The 15,532-nt window shown below is 43.1% G+C and overlaps 1 protein-coding gene across 1 annotated transcript in view; it reads left to right on the top strand.

The window, feature by feature from the left end:
* LOC145418542 (protein misato homolog 1-like) overlaps positions 1-13,745 on the top strand; it is a 43,422-nt gene extending 29,677 nt beyond the window's left edge. Inside the window, exons 8-10 of the mRNA XM_080286910.1 lie at positions 1,729-1,889; positions 7,897-8,018; positions 12,678-13,745. Of these exons, the coding sequence (XP_080143036.1) occupies positions 1,729-1,889; positions 7,897-8,018; positions 12,678-12,946 (552 nt within the window). The 3' untranslated portion in view covers positions 12,947-13,745. The remainder of the gene's footprint in view (positions 1-1,728; positions 1,890-7,896; positions 8,019-12,677) is intronic.
* The last annotated feature ends 1,787 nt before the right edge of the window (positions 13,746-15,532 follow it).

The following is a 15,532-nucleotide window of genomic DNA, read 5'->3' as shown; positions in this document are numbered from 1 at the left end:
GACTGGAGTGTAATGGTGTTATGATGAGGAGGGGTAGATTGAGATGGTTTGAGCATGTGGAGAGGATTGGGGATGATAATTGGGCGCAGAAAGTGAGAAGTGTTAACGTTAGGGGTAGGGTAGCAAAAGATAGACTGAAAAGACCCGTGACGAGGTTATTGAGTGCTGCCTCCGGGATAAGGGACTAAATAGGGAAGCTGCCAGAGATCAAGCAGCATAGAGAGCTGCCATTAGGTGATCAAGGCCGGCGCATGCAAGCATATTGGAGGCTTGAAAAACAAAACGAAATTAAATGAAACGAGTCTCAATACCAAAAGCGTTATATTTCTCACACATCTTTTCATTTATAAAGGCCCCAACATGCTTGCATTCATTGGCCTTGGTCACCTAATGGCAGCTCTGCATATTGCTTGATCTTCAGCAGCCTCTCTGTTCAGTCCCTTATCCCTGAGGTCACAATGTATGACTTCATCCCAAGTCTTTTTTGGTCTGCCTCTCAGAACCCTACACCCAATATTCATGCAGCATACAATTTCTCTTAGTGTAAGGGGGATAACAGTTTTGCTAGCTTCTTCCAACCACCCACAACAGAAGAAATTGTACTGTTTCAGTTCCCTTCCCCTAGTATAAGCACATCACACAAATAACAAGATGCTTCTGCTTCCAAAAAATTATTATTATGCAAGGAAGAAGGAACCAAAGGCCCCAAAAGACATCTGTCCAGTCTTTCCAAATACGTCCACTTCTCTTGCCTTGTTGATAAGACTAATTTATCGGTGTTTTCTGATTGTTACACTGAGTGACCAGCCAGATGGTTTTCTGTGACCCGGGAAGGCATTTCGTACAGAGGGTGGTACCACATAACCAAATGATGGCTGGTGGTCTAGTGGAGTAAGGTGTTTCAACCAGATGGAAGCTGTAAGGGCTTCCATCTGAGTGTTGTTTGGGGTTAATTGCTCACGTAATGCTGTTGGGGCAAGTGAAGCTGGTCACCCTTGCGTTAATTGTTGGAGCTGTGAAGCCTGGCCCAAGGCCCCCGTTTATATGGAGCACTGTGGGATTTGATGATGATTGATGTAAAATGCATTTTTTGTTGTTGCTTCAGACTTGACTGGATCTGAATATGAGGTACAGTACTGCAGAAATTCAGTCACTTCATCTGGCCACTTCCAATAATATTTTGGGGTTTTTGTTTGATGGGAGTACAGTAATTGGCCACTTGCAAGTTTGTAGTGAGGCCGAAACTTTTGACATATACCAATTTTTGTAGTATGAACATAAATTGTGTTTAGAACTGAAAAATTGTTGGTGAAAATAGCTTTTACAGTATCAGGTGTTTGGCAACCATTGTTATGCTTTGATTTTGCAGTAAAAAAGAAAAATATTGAGCAATATCTCAAGCATTTTGAAAAGGTGGACGGTCTTCGATTGTGTACTCTCATTATTTACGACAGAATGGAAACAGAAAATTGTTGAGCATGTATTTGATTTAATGTCAAAGCAAGTTTTACATGATATTTTTCTGTTTTAAGTGTGATATATTTTAATACTATGAAATTGACCGGTGTAGATATTGTGAACTTCCTTGTAGCCCCAAACTATTTAGTGGTCAGTTGGTGAGAATATGGCTTGAGGGGTTCATGTGACTTTGGAATTGATGCTTATATGGAGTTAAGAGAGTGGTAGACATTGTGCTTTCCATGTACATTAAATATGGTGTTCTTTCAGGTGGCTGGTGGAAGCATAGTGCTGCCCTTTGATGTCAGTATAAGTGATGAGACCTGGTTATCAAAGCACCTGGTGCCACTGAGTGCTGGTGCTGCTCTAACGCCAAACCTTATCAGTCAACTGCGAGCCATCAGAGGCGTTTTGCCAGCTACAGCTTCCAGGTAAGCTGTCCAAAGGCATACAATAATCTGTCCACTTGAACCCTCATCATTCCAGTGATGTATTTTTCATTTTAATTGAGCAGCCACCAGGAGAGTTGACTCTGTAGTTTTATTCTCTGTTCTAAGGTGTTCTTGTGTGCAGCATGTGTTAGGATTGTAATATTGTATGGTAGTGAGACTGGGCAAGGAGGAGATATGTAGGCTCAAATGTACGGGGATGATAGTGATTAAATGGATGTGTAAAAATGACAGAGGGCAACAGAGTTCAGTAGATATCCTGGTCACAGGTGCAGTTTTGTACTGCACATAAGATTAATAGCCATATACTATATGTAAATATAATATAGGTGGGGGCGCTCACCATCCACTCACTCAGTGTAGTGCTACTCTCAGGTGTCTGTCCTTTCCTCTCCTGCATCCTTCTTTCTTTCCGTCCTCTATTGTGTTTCTTTCCTTCATTCTTTCCTTGTCTTTCTTCCTACGGATGACTTTGCACTCCCTCTTCTGTCTTTCTTTCCGTCATTCTTTCCTCTTTCTTCTGCCTGTGGGTGACTGTACACTGTACACCAGGAAACCATTTACTACCTCAGTGATAACCATATACAGTAACCAAAATTTGGCGCCTGGTGGTTTAGTGGGTATTTACGGTGCTCTAATCAGATTGAGCCAGTGAAGGTTATATCTGAGGAGTGGTTGGGGTTTATTGCTCACGTAATGCCACTCAAGGATGAGTGAGGCTGGTCACTATCATCTTAAATGTCAGGACCAACTTGCCTAGCCCCGGGCTACACTCCTCATGGGACGACAACGTAGGATTGGGTGATGGATGGATGTATATATGCTAATACAGTATATATATATATATATATATATATATATATATATATATATAATGTGGTAGATGGGGGCACTCACCATCCACTCACTCGATGTAGTGCTGGTTTCAGGTGTCTGCCCTTTCCTCTCCATCCTTCTTTTCTTCCATTCTCTTCTGTCTTTCTTTCCTTCATTCTTTCCTTGTCCTTCTGCCTACAGGTGACTTTATACTCCCTCTTCTGTCTTTCTTTCCTTCATTCTTTCCACTTCCTTCAGCCTGTGCGTGACTCTACACTGAGTGACAAACCAAATGGTTTCCTGTGCATCAGGAAACCATGTACTAAGCTGGGTGGTAACCATATAACCAAATTATGGCGCCTGGTGGTTTAGTGGGTAATTATTGCGCTCCAATATGATTGAGCCGATGAAGGTTTATATCCAAAGGGTGGTTAGGGTTGATTGCTCATGTAATGCCACTCAGGGATGAGTGAGGCTGGTCACTCTCATCTTAAATGTCGGGACCAACTGCCTAACCCCGGGTTCCTACGCTCCTCATGGGGCAATTAAGGATTGGATGATGGATGGATATATATATATATATATATATATATATATATATATATATATATATATAAATAAAAGAGGTACAAGGTAGGGTAGTGGATGTTGGAGTGGCCCTGGTGAGAGAGGATAGTGTTTGGAAACTCCCTGTACTGTTGTTTGCAGATGATACTGTGTTGTTGAGTGAAGAGAAAGGGGAGCTGCAAGGCTTGGTGGATGAGTTTGGGAGAGTGTGTAAGAAACGGAATCTAAAGGTGAATGTAGGGAAGAGTAAAGTGATGGTCTTTGAGAGAGGTGAAGTCAGTGAATGGACAGCGAGGTTGGATGGTGAGGAATTGGAAAATGTGAGTACGTTTAAGTACAGTACCCATGCGTTCAACACGCGTTTGTCCAGCACGATTCTTGTCCAGCACGGAGAGCAATAATTAGTAAGATTTAATTCAGTTTAGTTACTGTAACACGGGTGCATTAGCATAACACGGACGGAGCTCTGAGAAGTGGGCGAAATCCGCAGCGTTCGCCTCTAGCACGATCACCCCTGGTCCAACACGGTCATACTGGACGTTCCCATGTTGCCGACAGCCAATCAAAACTTCCGATCAAGTAGCCTTCCCCACCCACTATCGTGAGGTGATCGTGATGTCGCCCAGTTAAAAACGCTTCTGCTCTCACGTGATGTTTTGTTTAAATTTCTCCTGCCACAGCGCCACTCAGTCACATAATTCGCATTGGAAGATGCTTTTTTCTTGCTGCATTTACTGCCCTTGTTACTGCATTTTACACTGCTCACGATGCCTAGGAAGCCTTCTGAGAACCCCAAGAAGCGGCGGCACCTCCCTCAGGCCACCAAGCTAGAAAGCATCAAGAGGAAGAAGAAAGGGGAGAGGAAAGTGGACATTGCCAAGGCCTACGACATGAATGAAGCCAACGTGAGGACCATAATAAAAAACCAAGACAAGATCCTGGCAGCAGTGAAGGCTTACAGATTGCTAGGACAGGCAGAAGCAGGACCTTCCATGGCTGTGGACGAAGATAGTGATTCTGAGTGTGATTTCGAAGGATTTATGAGGGAAGTTGAGGAGGAGCAGCAGCCATTACCCGCTAGTGACGCCAGCAGCCATCCTCCGGGGACCCAGTAGGACTACCTACAGCCTTGGATACCACCTTCCATTCCCAGCAAGCCCACCAACACTATCCTAAAAGGTTAGTTATCATTCATAGTACAGTACCATTTATTACAATAACAATAGTACCAATATATGTATAGGTATATGGTAGGTATTTAGGGTGACTTTTCCTAGGGTTGCTGACATAATTCATTTTTCCCCATAAGCTCTGTTGTTTGTCCAACTCGTTTTTGGTCCAACACAAGACCCATGCATGACGATATTACCGTGTTGGACGCGAGGGTACTGTACTTGGGTAGTGTGATGAGTAAGGATGGAGGTTTGGAAGGTGAAGGGCTTGAAAGGGTACAGCAGGGAAGAAAGGTTGCTGGTTCTTTGAAAGCAGTGATAAGAAACATGGAAGTGAGCATGGAAGTGAAAAAGTTACTACATGACAGTATTGTGATACCAACTCTGACGTATGGAAGTGAAGCTTGGACGTTGTTGGAAGGACACAAGTCAAGAGTGAGAGCAGTGGAAATGAGTTATTTAAGAGGAGCCTGTGGAGTCACATGGAGAGACAGGCTGACGAATGAGGATATAAAGGAGCGTTGTGGTGTGGATGTGGATGTGATAGGAAGCATTTTGAGGAACACACTGAGGTGGTTTGGGCATGTGGAGAGGATGGAGGGTGAGAGACTGATGAAGATAGTGTATGTGAGTGAGGTGAAGGGAGGGGGAGGCCGAGGATGAGATGGAGGGATGGGATGGAGAGGTATATGAGGGGGGGGGGTGTGAATTGGGAGCAGGGCAGTGAAATGGCGGGGGACAGGGCGACGTGGAGGCGATTTGTTTATGGCCACCCCAAGCGGGATTGAGGCGTCTGGGAATAGATAGATAGATATATATATATATATATATATATATATATATATATATAGATAGATAGATAGATAGATATACAGCTACTGCAAATTGACTTAGGACCTCCCCCCACAAGGTACAAAAAAAACAGAAATCATAGTGTATCACAATGTTTGTTCATGAAATGCCATTTATTGATAAAAAAATCATGTTTCCCTTGTTTTTCATGACCAGTTGGATGCATTTTGGCATGGAAGTACTTAGATCTCTAAAGTAATCTAAGGACATATCTTTGCACCAAACATTTGTCAGTTCAGTCCTGAGGTTGTCCAGATTGGGTGTCTTTTTCTCTGCCATGCTTTTCTTCATATTTGCCCAGCAGTTTTCTATCGGATTTAGATCCGGACTGTTGCCATTTTTCACCTTTCTTGACTTGTGACATGGAAGTGAATCATGCATGAAAAAGTCGCACCCATGAATAGCCAAAAAGTTTAACTAATGATATTTCAGAACTTCAGTGTACTAGGCACAATCCATCATTAAGTTCTTAGGAAGAAAGTAGAGGCCTCCCCTTCCCATTTCACCTGAGAAACACCCCCATACCATTACTGATTGTGGGTGCTTAACAATCGGTACCGTGTAAGCAGGGTGATATCAACTATGGGAGGCAGGGCGATGAACCTTGGCAGAACGCACCTGGAACACTTGAAATGTGCTTTCATCGGAAAACATAACTTTTCTCCACTCACCCGATGTCCAGTGTGCATACTTCTTGGCAAACTGAATGCGCTTCTTCTTCATGTAGTCAGTGAGAAGTGGTTTTTTGGCTGCGGTGCGGCTTGGCAAACTCAGCTTCTTCTGCAAGCGGTGTTGGATAGTTTGAATTGAGACGTCTTGTAACAGCTGGGGATGCATTCTCTTCAATTCGGCTGCCGTCAGTCGAGGAATCTTGATTACTTCCCTCTTCAGAAGTGAATCTGTACCTCTGGAAGTTGTCTTCTTTCCACCGCCATGCTTGTGCTCTGGTACGACATCATGTGGCAGACCGCGTGCTGCAGCAAGAATCTTCATGCCAGTCAACTTTGTGCATCCAGTAGGTTCACAAATCATGTTGATCCTGCCTCCAAGCAGTGGTACAGGCCCTCTCATCCCTTGAGCAGTACTTCCCAGGCTTGGCGGCTCAACTCTAGGAAAATAATAGGGCATCAGTAATGCATACGAAAGAGGGAGGTGCAAGCTCCAAGCGATGGGAACATATACTCCCAGTCTTGCTTCTTGGGAAGTACTGACGTGCTGAGTGTTTCACCACCTCCTGCCAACACCAGAGGAGTTGCCAGTTACTTCTTGCCTCCAAAAATAACTTGGTAGAGGTGGAAACACAAAGGAAAGACAGACAACTCTCCCATAGCAATATCTGTGTGTAGGTCCTAATTCAATTTGCAGTGGGTGTATATATATATATATATATATATATATATTTATACAGTATAGTACAGTATATATGTATGTAGGCCAAAGGGAAGGTGAAGAGATAAGGTGGATGAGTGTGTGAGGAAGAGGGGTATGGTAGTTGGTGAGGCTAGGGAAATGACAAGAGATTGAGCTGGCTGGATGAATGTTGAGAAGAAGTGCACGATCAGGGATATGGCACTCTTTTTTAACATTACATTGTTCGGATTGACTCTATCGAATACGTTTATATGAAGCTACAGAATGTGGTGAAAGCTATTTGGTGCATCAGATAGAGCCAGGATTCTGGGGCTTGAATGATGAGTGAATGGAAGTGTGGCCCATTGGACTGGGCAAACATGGCCTGTCTGGACATTGCTACTCCCCACCCTGCCCTGGGGTGGGAAAGGAGGTCTGGATGATGATGATGATGGCAAAGGATAGCCACAAAATTGACACCAACCTTGAAGGAATTGTCTTATGAGGAGGGATTAGAAAAGCTGAAACTGTAAACCCTGAGAGAGAGAAGAAAGAGGGGAGACTTGATTGCAGTATTTAGAGGCGTAAGAGGATATAGAATGTGTGGAGATACTTTTGTGAAAGCTGATGGAAGAACAAGAGGACTTCAGTTCAAGCTGAAGAAGAGTCGATGCCTCAGTGACATAAAGAAATGTAGTTTTCCAAACAGAACAATAGACGGTTGGAATAATTTAGAGGGAGAGGTGGTGGGAGCCGAGAGCATCCATGTGTTTAAATCTGGATCGGATAATAAACAATTGTATGAAAGAGATGGCACAACAGAAGTTTAGCTCATATGCTATATAATACAAATAGGTAAATACACACACACACACACACACACACACACACACACACACACACATACATGCCTACATACGTACATACATACATACATTAGGATGGAATGTGAAGTCTGGATGATGATGATGATGAGGCAAACCTTATATGTTATGGCAGAGGAGAGTGGAGCAGTACACATGGTAGATGAGAAAGAAGGGAGAGGAAAAGGAGTGTTTGACGGAGTGAGAGAAGTACATGAGGATAAATTAGCCTGGAGGCACTTATGTTGTGGCCATCCCCTTTTTTTTGGGGGGGGGGGGTTCATCCCCTTTTTGAAGGGTTCCCAGGAGGAAGTAAAGTGTTGAAAGTGATGCGATGATGATTTTGATGATTGTTACTTTGTATTGCAGAGGAGAGAGTAAAGCGTCGTGGGAGCCTCTGTGTGTGCAGGCCCGTGACCCTCTGTGCACAACACCACCCTTCCCACCCATATATGCACACCAGCATGATGCCCACACACCAGCCCACACCAGTAAGTACATTGATTTGTTTATGTACTAAGTCTTATTCCCTACACTCCTGTTTATATGGAGTTAAATGTGATATATTGGTTTTGTTGCAGTAAGTGCTTCTTATGTTACCTTTTCTGTTTATTTTTTGCCATGTGATTAGTGAAAGTTATGGAGTGAGGAAGACTGTGGACACCAGAATTGAAGAGAGTGTACTGAGATGGTATGGTCAGGTGGAGAGAATGGATAACAGAGTGGTGGAAGAGGTATATCTGAGTGAATTTGAAGGAGGGAGGAGGCGAGGTAGGCCAAGGAGAAGGTGGAGGGATATGGTGGATGTGTGTGTGTGGAAGAGAGGTATGGAAGTCGGTGATGCTAGGGAACTGACAAGAGACCGAGCTGGCTTGGTGAATTTTGTGCAAAGAAGTGCGTGATCCGGGATTTGGCACCCCTTTTTAATCATGACAGTGTTTGGATTGGCTCTGTCAGATAGGTACAGTATATATGAAGCTACAGAACATGGTGAAAATTTTTTTTTTTTTGGCCTATCTGATGGAGCCAGGATTTCGAGGGCTTGAATGATGAGTAAATGGAAGTGTGGCCCATTGGATTGGGCCAATTTGTGCTGTCTGGACGTTACTACTCCTCACCCTGCCCTAGGGTGGGAAAGGAAGTCTGGATGATAATGATAATGATGATGATGATGATGATGTTACATTATGTCAGAGTTCAGTGTTGTCCATAAAACTGATTTGCCTGTTTCCTCCAGTTAACAGTCAGTTGTATGAAAAAGGTTATAATGTCTTGTAAGACACACCTGGCTTATAATGAAGGCTACCTCCACAGAATGTTGTCCTTGCCTTTCTTAATCCACTCTAGGTTGTGGCTTCTGTTTGAAATGGTAATGCCATATGGTTACATTGAACTGAGAGTGAGTTGTACAAATCTGACAATGTTGTTGTTTGCTACAAGAACAAAAGTGGCAATATCTGTGGCAGGCAGCAGTACTATCAAAGCAGGAGTGTGACCATGTGCATTTTGCCACATGACTGTTGGAAGTAAATCCATTTTGTGTGATGCTTGTGTTAAGTGTGTGCATAAAAGATGTAATGGTATTAGAGGTAGGCGGCAAAGATGTTCATCCATCCATCATCCAATCCTACATTGTCCCATGAGGAGCGTAGCAGCCCGGGGCTAGGCAGTTGGTCCCGACATTTAAGATGAGAGTGAAGATTGTTCATTCATTTATATGTAAAGGTTCAAACATAACTGCATGCATCAGTGGTTCAAACATAACTGCATGCATCAGTGGTTCAAACATAACTGCATGCATCAGTGGTTCAAACATAACTGCATGCATCAGTGGTTCAAACATAACTGCATGCATCAGTGGTTCAAACATAACTACATGCATCAGTGGTTCAAACATAACTACATGCATCAGTGGTTCAAACATAACTGCATGCATCAGTGGTTCAAACATAACTACATGCATCAGTGGTTCAAACATAACTGCATGCATCAGTCTTGATCACCTAATGACAGCTTTGTAGACTGCCTGATCTATAGCAGCCCCTTTCTCTTGAGTCCTCTGTCACTGAAGGCATACTGTATGACCTCATCCAAAGTCTTTTTTAGTCAGCCTCTTGCAATGCTACCCTCAGCATTCACACCTCTCACCCTCCACACCCATTTGTGATCATCCATCCTCTCCACATGCCCAACCTCCTCAGTCTACCTCTTCTCATTTGAAAATGTTAATGTTGTATACCCCGTTGATGCAAAAACCATGTATAAATATTTGAAGGGACTGTGTATGTGGTGTTATTTTTTTGACAAGAAGGGCCAGGTTTATAATGATGATGATGTATTGATGATGATGATGATGCTGATGATGATGGTGATTGATGATGATGATGATGATAGTAGAAATGGGACTGTTGAAAAATGTACAAGTGCATAGATTGCATATGTTGAACAGGAAAAGAGAGAGTTTTTGACGCTTGTAACTGATGGGCATCAACTTCATTTTATTCTTCCAACTGCCAGAGTGTTTACGCAGCTTAGAACAGCAGCTAAGTATAGTAGAGTTGGTTTTATTGGATGGAACTGGGCCAGTCATGCAGGCTGAATAGCCATGGTTGTATGAAATTTGGTGATCTTTAGTTATGGGGCAGGTATTAATCTCCTTGGTTACTAGTGAGAACAACTCTCTGATCTGACCATACCTGGCCATCACCTGAACTGAAAGGTGTTAGGGATATTTGTCAGGTTTGAAATGAATGTTCTGTGTTGGAGGCCGTATCTAACACTTTAGTAACAAAAAGCCTTTGCTGAGCAGAAAAAAATAGTCGATATTACCCAGAAGTAAATGGAGGAGCATGTATTCAATGTAGATGGTAGGTGTTAGTGTCAAAGTGGTGTCCAGTGAAGATATATGGTACGTAGGAGGACTGCTGGGCCTCGGGGAACGGGCTCTGAAGCCTTTGTCCAGTCGACACATAAAAAAAAGAAAAATGAAAAGTCTCTCCTAAATAGCATATACTGTACTATGAGACGAAAAGTGAAATGGTACTTTTATGATGTAAGGGTTGACCCTTTGATGGCATTGGTTGAATTTTGTAGTTTTATTCAGGTTCGTTCATACTGTTTTATTTAGCCGAGGCAAATGTTGGCAGGTGGAGGACTTAATGCAGTTAATTAAACCTTTCAGTGCAGTAGACACACACAGTATGGTATTTATTCAAACCAACACCAAATGATTTTTTGCAGTGGAGGAAGAACACTGAACACTCCAGTACTAATAGTAGGTCCCACCCCAGCTTCATCCCAGCATGAACCTGGAGGACTGCAGGATGAATTTGCTCTTTTGCAGTCCCTCCTCCTCTTGGGGGATAGGGAAGTAGTTGAGAGACATTTGTATAACCAGGCAGTGGAGCCAGCTGGTTATATTGGTTCCACCTTGAGGAGATGTTCCCCTTCAACACCACACCACACCACACCGCACTTCACTGCACCGCACCGCACCGCACCACACCGCACCGCACCACACCACACCACACAACACCACAGCCAAAGGATTGAAAAGTTTGAAAAAGACTTCATGTAGTGCTCCCCACGTACCCTTTTGCTTCCTTTTTTATATTTTATTATTTTAATAAAGGCTCCGGTATGCTTGCATATGTTAGCTTTGGTTGCCTAATGACAGCTGTCCATGGTGCTCAATAAGTAGTAGCCTCTCTCTTCAGTGCCTTACCCCTGAGATCACACTGTTTTTGTATTACATCATATGGGGTCCTAACTTGTTGGCATCCCATTTTTGCAACATTTTTTAAAACTTTGCTTACTTTTGACATTTTTGAGCACTACACCCCATCTCTGTGCATCAACAGAGCCAGCCATTTTCACCATTACTGTGTTATTTGCTTTGTTCGCTTTGCATGCATCGGCTTTGGCCACTTAAATGCAGCTTTTCATGCAGCTTGCTCTCTTGCAGCCTCTCTATTCAGGTGCTTTAGCCAGACGTCACGCTCAATGATGTTGTCCCACGCCTTTTTTTCGATCTACCTCTTGCAGCTCTGCCCTCAGTGTTTGCACTTCTCACTGTCTGCATCTAATTGTCACTCATCATTTTATAGAAAATGGTCTTTAGTTATCGTTGTTGTTCTCGTATGTGTAGGCATTTGTCTGTTTTCGTCCTTTATGCTTTTCCAATTTCCTGTGTTATTGCTTGTGGTTTGTTGAGTCCAATAGGGAGCTTGGCTTTGTAATGCAGCATTGAAATTATTTTCCATTAGAGCTGGGCCTAAATTGTTTTACTGGAAAAAAATTGGCTGGAATTAGTCCACCATTTCAGCAGGGGATCAGGGAACTGTTACTGATTATTCCAGAAGGCAGTTAGTGTCAACATGTCCACCTCCCTTTGTGCATTTCAAAATTTAGCAAGAGTGAACTAATCAGACTGAAATCCAGAACAAAATGCACAACTAGATTGGGAGGCTGTTATTAGAATTTTTGTGTACCTCCTTTTCACGTTTTTATTGTCAGAACATGACAAAATTTTGCCTTAGTTGACCTAAAGAATTGGATTACTGGAATTATTTTTCCTGAGATTACTCTACGGGAATTATTAAGTTGGAACTAGACCAGACTTGATTTCCAGGAAAATTACGCATAACCAGACCATGGGAGCGATATGGAACTTGATTTTCACTAATGGCTTCCAGCTTCTCTTTGTCATTTCTTTCCTTTTGCTCCATTCTTATGTTGGAAATAAGTTCATGCATGTTTTTTGTACAGTGTGAAAGGGCTGATAAAAGCTTGCTAACACTACTGCAGAAGCAAATTGTTGTGTTGATATGGGACTGAAGCATGACAGGATGTGAGAAGGCTGAGAGTATTGCTTCTGTTACCATCAACTGTCATAAGCTGGACAAATTTAGTATTTTAGTACATACTGTACAGCAAATGCCACATTTATTTCCTTTCTTTATGAAAGGAAGAAGGAATCAAAGGCTAAAGGCCTGGAAAATTGTTCCCTCCCCAAAAAAATTTGAGAGAGCGAGCCAGGTTCAAATGACAGTGTTTTCAGCTGAGAGTGAATTGGGATTGCCCATCATAAGTAAAGGAGTAACCAGGACCTTAACATATTTAGTGTTAATAATACAACCATTACTGTACAGGACATAAGAATGGCAAAAGCACACAAGAGGTTCAGCAAGTACTTAGAAGTGTGAGTAGCCTGGGAGTGTTGCATCAGGGGGCCGGTGTGGGGCATATGTTGCGGCCTCTGCTCACTGCTGCGCACAAGATTGACATCACCAAGATACCGCCACTGTTGGAAGAAGGACTCGACAAGGATACCTGGATGGCTCTTGTGGAAAATTTACAGACTCTTGTGCTAGACTACTGCTTAGAAAATGAAGAAATGGATTGCACTGATGAAGACTAAGTAGTGCTGGTGTGTTTGTTAACTGGCAGAAATGGGTTTCTTCCTGAACTTAGTAATAAGTCATGGTTGTATAAGTTTGGTGAACCTTATTTTTGAAGTAAGAATGAATCCCCTTGGTGTCTAATCAAAGGTTAAAAGGGGTTGGACATCTTCATCAGGTTAGAAAAGTGCTCTGTAGTAATCGTGCAGCTGATGAATTAGGCAGGGATATGTGATTGAGTGATATGGAAAATGTACTGCTAGGAAAAATGAGAAATGAATTGTTTTGATGCAGGCCAAGTATAAGCACAGTCAAGTCTCTCTTGAAGTCGTGAATGTATGCAGGCAAAAAAGATACAGAAAGTGAAACAGCTCAGTGTGAGGCATGCATCTGGTTCATGACTGAGCTTTACAGCTTGCTTGGCTCTGGCAGTATGGTACTGTATAAATGCATTATGCTGCCCCCTCTCATGGGCTTTCAGTATTGCTGGTAGTGTTGGATGCTTTGAAGAGTTGCCTTGTCAGCCATTGTATCACATAGTGCACTGGTGAGTCTTCTGTTTCTTGTCAGCGCATGCTCCTTCGATTTGCTTGTTAGTCTTGTATCCTGGCCTCGTCCTACTGAGCAAACTTCATTTGATCACCGTGACCTTCTTTGCTGAATGGTCACCTTTTGTGGCATGGTGATGCTATTTTTCTTTTCAAGACTCTGTCCTCTGTGGATTAGCATTGTAGTCATTGCTTTTGCCATGTTTTATTTGTTTCATTTGGCTGAAGTTCGATGGGACAGCAGTCCTCATATGAGTATTGATTTGTGTATGACATGTGGCTAGATCTGCCGTTTTTGTTGCCCGATACACCATTGTGACTGATAAACCAGCCTAGGTGTTTTTTTGTTTTTTTTTGCCTTATGATTAAATGATGTATGGATGTATGTCCAGCATAAACATTTTTAAAGTAACGGTTATCTAGGAGTTCTGAAGGGGCATGCTTACTGGTCAGCTGTAGAATCAGAGTAAATGACAACTGACTCTTTGCTTATGCTTGCATTTTGAAGTGCTTCACATATTTGCTGTTAGTTTGGCCTGCATGGATGAGCATACACTGGGAGAGTACCATCCCAGGGAAACTGTTAGTATGACAAATGCTTCCCCAGCTGCATTTTCATGATTGACAGAGCCATCTGTATAGAACATAGCTGCATCTTGTGCACGCGGTTATTATTTTTTCCCTGTGTCTTCATAGCAGGTTAGAGTTGCATATTTTTTTACTCTTTTGTAGATGCCAGATGATTACATTGGCTACAGGTATTAGCCATGGAGATTACTTTTCAGTATTCTCAATCATATGATCTTTTCCATTCTGTAGCATTGTTGAGGTGTATACAGTGCCCTGCTGTACTAGGCCTTGAAGCATGTCTGTGAGCGTATGCAACCACCTTCCTTCCATGAATGTGTTGTGGTTATGTGTGATGGACCTCAGTATCTCTTTATTGGCTGGATTGTCACCTCCCCTGTGGGCTACTCTCATCACATGTTCAGAGTCACAAGAAAATAATCAGATCACCATGTCACGACAAGTAGATCTCCAGTAGGATTGCGAAGTCATGGGAGCTTGAGGAGGGCAGGGAGAGATGCATCTCCTCTCCGAGAGAGCATGGGCATCTAGGGGATCACAAGGAGTAAGTGAGAATGCCGTCACAAGGCCAGACAGTCACAGGAGGAGGAGACAAAAAAGTCACAGTCCTGGGAAATTCAACATAAACACATTATTATGCTGAGTAGGTTGGGTCTTCTGCCAGAGTGCAGGATGGTGAGAGTGTGAGAATGGTGATGAGAGAGCCTATTACTTACACAGTGAGCCGGAAGAACACTGCGGCTCATGACAGGTAAAAAGGAAAAAAAATTATCTATCTATCTATGTGTAGCCAGATGCCTTAAGCCCATAAGGGATGGCTACAAACAAATCTCCTCCATGCCACCTGGTCCCCCGCCATGTCACTGCCCTGCTGCCAGCTCACACCCTGCTCTCTCATATACCTCTCCACTCTATCACATCCTTGGCCTCCCCTTCACTCTCCCCCTCTTCACCTCACTTACGTACACTCTCCTCATTAGTCTCTCATTCTCCATCCTCTCCACCTAGCCCAACCACCTCAGTGTATTTCTCCTAATGCTTTTTATCACATCCACATCCACACCACAGTGCTCGTTCACTTCCTTATTTGTCAACCTGTCTATCTATGAAACTGCACATGCTCCTGTCAGATAACTCATTTCCACTGCTCTCACTCTTGGCTTCTGTCCCTTTAACAAGGTCCAATCTTCACTTCCATACATTAGAGTTGGTATCACATTACTGTCATGCAGCAACTTTTTTACTTCCATGCTCAATTCCCAGTTTCTTATCACACATTGAGGTGGTTTGGCCATGTGGAGAGGATGGAGAGTGAGAGATTGACAAGGAGAGTATGTGTAAGTGACGTGGAGGGGGAGAGAGGGAGGGGGAAGGCCAAGGATGAGATGGAGGGATGGAGTGGAGAGGTATATGAGAGAGGAGGGTGTGAGCTGGGGGAATGGAGAGTGAGAGACTGATGAGGAGAGTGCA

The sequence above is a fragment of the Coenobita brevimanus genome, chromosome 115 (assembly GCF_032717465.1).
Source record: "Coenobita brevimanus isolate Jiangsu-jjx chromosome 115, ASM3271746v2, whole genome shotgun sequence".
Lineage (NCBI taxonomy): Eukaryota > Metazoa > Arthropoda > Malacostraca > Decapoda > Coenobitidae > Coenobita > Coenobita brevimanus.
The sequence above is the reverse complement of the archived record's forward strand: the minus strand, read 5'-3'. Positions and strand labels throughout refer to the sequence as shown.